The sequence below is a fragment of the Gossypium raimondii genome, chromosome 10 (assembly GCF_025698545.1).
Source record: "Gossypium raimondii isolate GPD5lz chromosome 10, ASM2569854v1, whole genome shotgun sequence".
Classification (NCBI taxonomy): Eukaryota; Viridiplantae; Streptophyta; class Magnoliopsida; order Malvales; family Malvaceae; genus Gossypium; species Gossypium raimondii.
In genome coordinates, this window is record NC_068574.1 from 18,067,754 (window position 1) to 18,073,711 (window position 5,958).

General features: G+C 34.8%; 1 protein-coding gene across 2 annotated transcripts; it reads right to left on the reverse strand.

Annotated features, from left to right (window-relative positions):
- Window positions 1-2,176: 2,176 nt before the first annotated feature.
- Window positions 2,177-4,671, reverse strand: LOC105778519 (protein FATTY ACID EXPORT 3, chloroplastic). Of its 2 annotated transcripts, none has more exons than XM_012602243.2 (7): window positions 4,299-4,671; window positions 3,805-4,183; window positions 3,475-3,642; window positions 3,333-3,379; window positions 3,186-3,223; window positions 2,645-2,737; window positions 2,177-2,469 (listed from the first exon to the last, which is right to left on the reverse strand). In XM_012602243.2, the coding sequence occupies exons 1-6, from the start codon at window positions 4,536-4,538 to the stop codon at window positions 2,659-2,661; spliced, it is 951 nt and encodes a 316-aa protein (XP_012457697.1). In that variant the 5' UTR covers window positions 4,539-4,671; the 3' UTR covers window positions 2,177-2,469; window positions 2,645-2,658. The 2 variants fall into 2 exon arrangements, with proteins under 2 accessions (XP_012457697.1, XP_012457698.1); XM_012602244.2 differs by having other exon boundaries at window positions 3,805-4,180; window positions 4,299-4,656.
- Window positions 4,672-5,958: the final 1,287 nt, after the last annotated feature.

A 5,958-nucleotide genomic window follows, 5' to 3' on the forward strand; every position in this document is an offset into this window, starting at 1 on the left:
AAAAAATCAAAATTTAGGGGTAAAAAAGGATTTTTTTTCGACGAAAACTGCGGCAAACTGCCTTTGGCTGTTTGTCAGCGCGTAGATCTCGAAAAGTTATTCGAAATAAAAAAAAATCGTCTCAATCGGACAACCGAGAGAAAAGTTATGGCCTTTCAAAGTTTTCTAAGCTTAAAAACATAAACTGTTCATCTACGTCAGCAAATCACGTCCTCGTAGGCGCGATTTGTGTCCACGTAACGTAAGCAAATTGCGCTGACGTGGACGCGATGTCCTGACACGTACCCTGACATCGCGCTGACGTGGACGCGATTTCGCGGAAAATGGTCCATTCCGGTAAATAATCAAAAAATTGGCCCATTTTAGTAAATTTTGAAAAAAACGGCTTTTATTGGTAAATTACCCTCGGAAAATAGTTGGGCAAATTTGCCCGATATTAAGTTTTTAAAATAAATAAAATTTGGATCCGGATGCTTGGTTCTGTCGTCATCGCTATTGTTAGTTTAAGCTTGTAGAAAGGTGCAGGCGTGGGCTTTTTGCTGTGCTGCATCAAAAAAGTAGGCTCTTAGTTTGGTTACATTTCTCGGATTTTTCAAGCCCTCGTGTTTGAACTATTTGACTGTCTTCACAAATTCTATTATTTTTAAACATGATTTGATAAATTTTAAGTAAAATAATTTTTAAATTTTATGTTTATGTTTATGTTGTACTTTTAAGTTAGGTTCTTTATTATTATTATTATACAATCCTCATTTATTTGTTATAAAAAAGAGTACCACGATAAATTGAACTTGTTTTTTGTTTCTTTTATTTAAATTTGACTTTTGTTTAATGAAAATGAAAACTTTATGTTTTATATTGATAACATCAGATTAGGGTTACGGTAAGAGAACAAAATTATAACAAAATCATATAATCATCGGAACCAAACTGTCCGTGTAATCCAACAAATAATTTTAGAATTTTAAAATATAACAATTAAAGTAATTAAATATTAAGGACTTAATTTCTAATTGAATAAAAGCTATAAGTCAATCCAGTTGGGGCAATCTTGTGCATCAAAAAGTCTTCGGTTTTATGTTTCCTTTTTTGTTTGTTTAAAATGCGCAATTCCAAGATTTAGGAGTTAAAAATTCAATTTTTTTTAATTCAATTATTATTGTTGTTAGTAGTTTTCATAAAAATTGTCAAGTTGGTACCTTTTGACACAAAATACTCACAATGTTAATTATAGGATTAATATTTTAATTTTGTCAAAGTAGAGAGACTCACCACACATCTTGACTTTTTCTCATTCTTTTTAAAAGGTTTCATTCACTTTTTGAATTCTAAACTATACTTTCTTTTTATTTTGGTACTAAACTAAGACGTTTTTAATCTTTTTAATTCAATATTTTAACTGGGCTGAATACTTTTGGACCAATGAAATTGTGTCGCGTGTACTTGTTTTTTCAAGCTATAAAATTATTTTAATAAAATATTTTTGTTAAAATGAAAAATATGTTATTTTTAAATATTTTTCCGAAGCAATTTTTAAAAAATCTCACTTTCCTCACAAGTCATTTTAGTCTAAATCATTCACCATTCACCTCATTTCATTCTTCTCCTTCAAAATTCATTGAATGATCAATGACTTAAAATTATACAAATTCAGCACTTCTTTTACGCATTTTTCAAATGTTCTTATTTTCATTTAATTCAGATTTTTTAAAAAACTTTAATATTAATTTTAACTTAAAAGATAGACACATGGCATATTTTCATTGACAGAAGTATCTGTCTTTTTTAAGATGATTTTAAGTACCAAGCTCGACTTAAAAATTTAAATATCAAAATGTATACTTAATAGAAAAAGGATTGTATGAAACAGAGATATTATCCCTTCCCAATAGTTTAATGCCAAATAAGCAATTTCATCTTGAATTTCATCATTTTTATTTGGATTTGATTTTTTTCAATATGAAAATATTGATGTGTAGTTAAATTATTAGAAAAGAAATACAAATGTCGTATACCACCCTTCCCCTACATAAGAACTCAAATCTTGAATTAGGCCTTCTTAAAATGGGAGTCCAACTATTGCAAATCTCTAAAGTTGGGGCTATTTTTGTTAGGAGGAAAAGAAACTGTATTACTTGGTTACAATGCACATGAAAATTCACCTGCGTATACAAGATTAACAGGAAAAGAAATTCAAACATTATTATTATTATTATTGTTGTTGTTGTTCAGAGCTTCTAATGAAGACGGGAAGAAGAATAAAAAAATAATTTTAACATCTTCTACCAATCCATTCATCAAACTACCTCTCATATCATTATATCTCATTGGACTATAACAGTAGTAGCAAGAGAATGTACTTCGCTATTCTGGTACCAATTGTGCTTCCTCACAGCTAAAATGATGCACTACATGTATCTCAGACAATGTACAAGACAACTTGGCCACCTTAACCTAGCTATCCTGCCACTGGAAGATTCAAATTTTACTATCCAGAAAAGGGAGTATGTGAGTGGAATGACAACTCTGTATGCATATTTAAGTTTTTATTGCAACCAAAAGTGAGGTATAAAAATTCCCCATAATGAATAGGGACAACTTCCATTAGAGCCAATGAACAAAGCATATATGTAAATAAACTAACCTCGAAAGAACACTTCAATTTCCTATCCCAGGTTTTAAGCCTGGCTTGTCATTTGGTAGAAGCTTGTATACATAGAATGCCGCCACCGCACCACTGCACATGATAGCAACTTTTCAGAGAAACTTAAAACTTTTGTTTAGCGCAATAAAGAAAGCCTTCGCGAACTAAAATTTAGCGAAGAATCCAAATGAAAAAGGAAAAGAAGAAAAAAAGGAACCGCATTATATATCTCACAGGAGCGTTACGAGCGTATGCTAATGAGAATATTAACACATGCAGGCAAAACTAAAATTTTCATGCAATAACAAAAGAACAAGAGAGAACAAACATTTGCAGAGGACTTGAAAGAAGCAAGGTAAAGGATCAAACTGTAACCTAATATAGCATTCATTCCTTCGTTTATACCAACATTAACTTTTAGCGCCCTATAATCATATTTTAGAGAACCAAGGCTGAAAACTTATGGTCATCAATGTCACACACAGTCTAGTTTCCATGTATAGATAACGGAAAATTAAAATGTTACAAGAACTTTATGAACCTGACTAAGGTTGTGAGAAAGCTGCCCAGAGTTGATGTCTGCAAAAAGGAATAATAAGAACACAAATCAGAAGCTGAGAACAAATTTGGTGAGGAATTAAAAACAATAAGGAAAACAAAAGGTTATACATAGAGATAGAAGCCCCACCTGAATCAGTGAGCTTAACGCCCTAAAAAATAAGACAGATGAGATGACTGCAGAAAATATTGTCCGGTTAGTAAACATAAAAGATGGTAATTTGATCCTATTAAGGATGTAAAAATTCAAAATTAAGAAAAAGGTTAACAACCTGCTTGCCCTTTGATGGCAAGAGGAGAAGACTGTCCTCCTTTGTATAATTTTAAGCTTGATACACTTGATGCTAGAAGAGCTCCACCTAGAATAACACCGAACCTAATTGCAGAAACACTCCCTGTCAACATGAAAGAAAGGAATCCCCCGACTGAAAGAATGGTACCTGCCAAACCCAAAAACGCACAAAAGAAATTTAAAGTTTCTGTTTATGTAATTCAACTTTTTCAAATAATGCTTTCTTAAACCGGTGTAGAATTGAAAATTGACAGGCATGATAGGGATAAAATTCACTGATTGTGTTAATGAATATGAAAATTTCCGATACCATAAGGTATGCCGACGTGAAAGTCAAGAACTTTGGAAATGTCATTGAAATCATCGGCAGAGGAATAGTATGTTCCGACAATTTCTTTGACTTGTGGAGGGGAATTCTCGGCTGCCGTTGAGAGGTAAACTTTGCCTTCTTCACTGGTTTCTTTAACTATTTCAATCAGATCGTTTCTGGCCTTTTCTGCTTGAATCTTAAGCTGCTCCGAAGTTTCTTTCAGAGTAACCAAAGCTTTCTTGGAGTAAACCTCGTAAGCTTCTTGGGACACGTTCTGCATCTTCAAGGCTTGTTCTTTGAAAGCTTCTAAAGCTCGTTGCCATGCTTCATTTGATGATTCTTCATTCTTTTCTCTCTCCACTTCTATTTCCGAATGCTTCTAAAAGAAATTCAAAAGTTGAAAACCATATTATTAGCAAAATTCAAAATAAAAGGATTTTTTTGAATCAAAAGAAAATTGCAAGTTATAAAAGGTCCTTTGAATTTCAACTCACTGATTCCTCGTGGGAAGCTGCGAAAGCGACAACAGATTGGCTGAAGGAAAGCCGCCGATCGAGTGGGCGAAAACTTAGGGCTAAACCTCTAGGAGCGGCGAGAGAGACTCTGCAGCCAGAAGGCGGCTTGAGCAGTAGAGACGGCGACAAACACGGTGGCAACGGAGAAGCGGAAGCACGGCTAAATGTCTTCAACGGCAGCAAGGCGCAGGTAGGGTTAAGACTTTTGATCGAATACATTTTCTCTATTACCAGTTTTCCTAGCAGTAAGCTAAGCTAAAGCGAAGAGAAGATAAGAGGGGGCTGTCTTTATTCGTTGCTTTCACTTGAATAAATGGATGTAAAACGGCGTCGGTTTAAAGAAAACATTATTTTGCCCGGGAAATAGGAAGTTGGAAGTTGGAAGTTGGAAGTTGGAAGAAACCGTTTCGATGCTATGCGATGCTTTGTTGACACGTAAATTGCTTTGAAATGTATATGAGTGGGCCCCAGAGAATCACAGTCGAAGCTCCAATATGGTACATGAAAACTACGTGGTTCTCTTCTCTTTCCAATTCTTATGAATTTATCATCACTCAATACTGTGATTATGAACTCTCCGCCGTTGGATGCTGTTTACCTTTTTCTCTTCTGTTGATAAATTGGATTTTTTAGTTGTTGTTCCAGTTAGTTTTTCTAATTTTTTTTATCATTAAATTTTGGGTATTACATAAGGGCATTTTACCAAAAAAAGCTATTTTTTTTAAAAATTATCGAAATGGGCCCATTATTTAATTATTTACCGAAATGGTTCATTTTCCGAAAAATCGCGTCCACGTCAGCGCGATGTCAGGGGAAGCGCAAGGAAATCGTGTCCACGTCGGTATGAAGTTGTCGATATAGCAACAAATCGCGCCTCTAGACGCGATTGTCGCCACGTCGAAAGCGCTACCGACATGGCCGCGATTTCCTGGCACATGTTTGCGGTCCGGGTGATGCGATTTTGCCGTTTTTCCCACGTTAGGCATTTTCGGCTTCTAGGGCTTAGGGTTCAGGCTTTTTAGGGTTTTTAGGTCCTGGAAGAAATAATTTCGAGTTGACGTTTCTGATCAAATAGTATAAAATCGCTTCTAGCAGGATACTATTTGAGAAGAATTTATGAAATCGCGCCCTAGTGGACGCGCTTTTGCTACAGTAGGTCATGGAAAAAATAATTTTTTTGACATTTCTGAGCAAATAGTATAAAATCGCTTCTAGCAGGATGCTATTTGAGAAGAATTTGTGAAAATCGCGCCCTCGTGGATACGCTTTTGCTACAGTAGGTCATGGAAGAAATAAATTTTTTTGACATTTCTGAGCAAATAGTACAAAATCGCTTCTAGCAGGATGCTATTTGAGAAGATTTTGTGGAAATCGCGCCCTCGTGGACGCGCTTTTGCTCTGAGAGCATGTTTAATGAGGCTATAAATTAGGCGTAAAATGCTCTCAGAATGCATAAGTCACAGTAGAAACAATTTAGAGAGGCTAAGAAGGCTAGAGTTTCAAATATGAGTGAACGTATTAGTGCTGTTATTTACTACGATGGTGAGGTTTGCCACACCAAGAATGGTGTTGTTTTTTTGTCGGAGAATACGGTGCGACTGGTTTTTAACCAGAATATAGATTTGACAGAACTTCGTAA

What these genes read in the sequence shown, in the direction of transcription:
- LOC105778519 (XM_012602243.2), bottom strand. Translation starts at nt 4,538, where the DNA reads ATGTATTCGATCAAAAGTCTTAACCCTACCTGCGCCTTGCTGCCGTTG. An exon ending in TCACGTCGGCATACCTTATG is followed by an intron (nt 3,643 to 3,804) that starts GTATCGGAAATT and finishes TGGGTTTGGCAG; the next exon opens with GTACCATTCTTTCAGTCGGG. An exon ending in TTTCTCACAACCTTAGTCAG is followed by an intron (nt 2,738 to 3,185) that starts GTTCATAAAGTT and finishes TATCATGTGCAG; the next exon opens with TGGTGCGGTGGCGGCATTCT.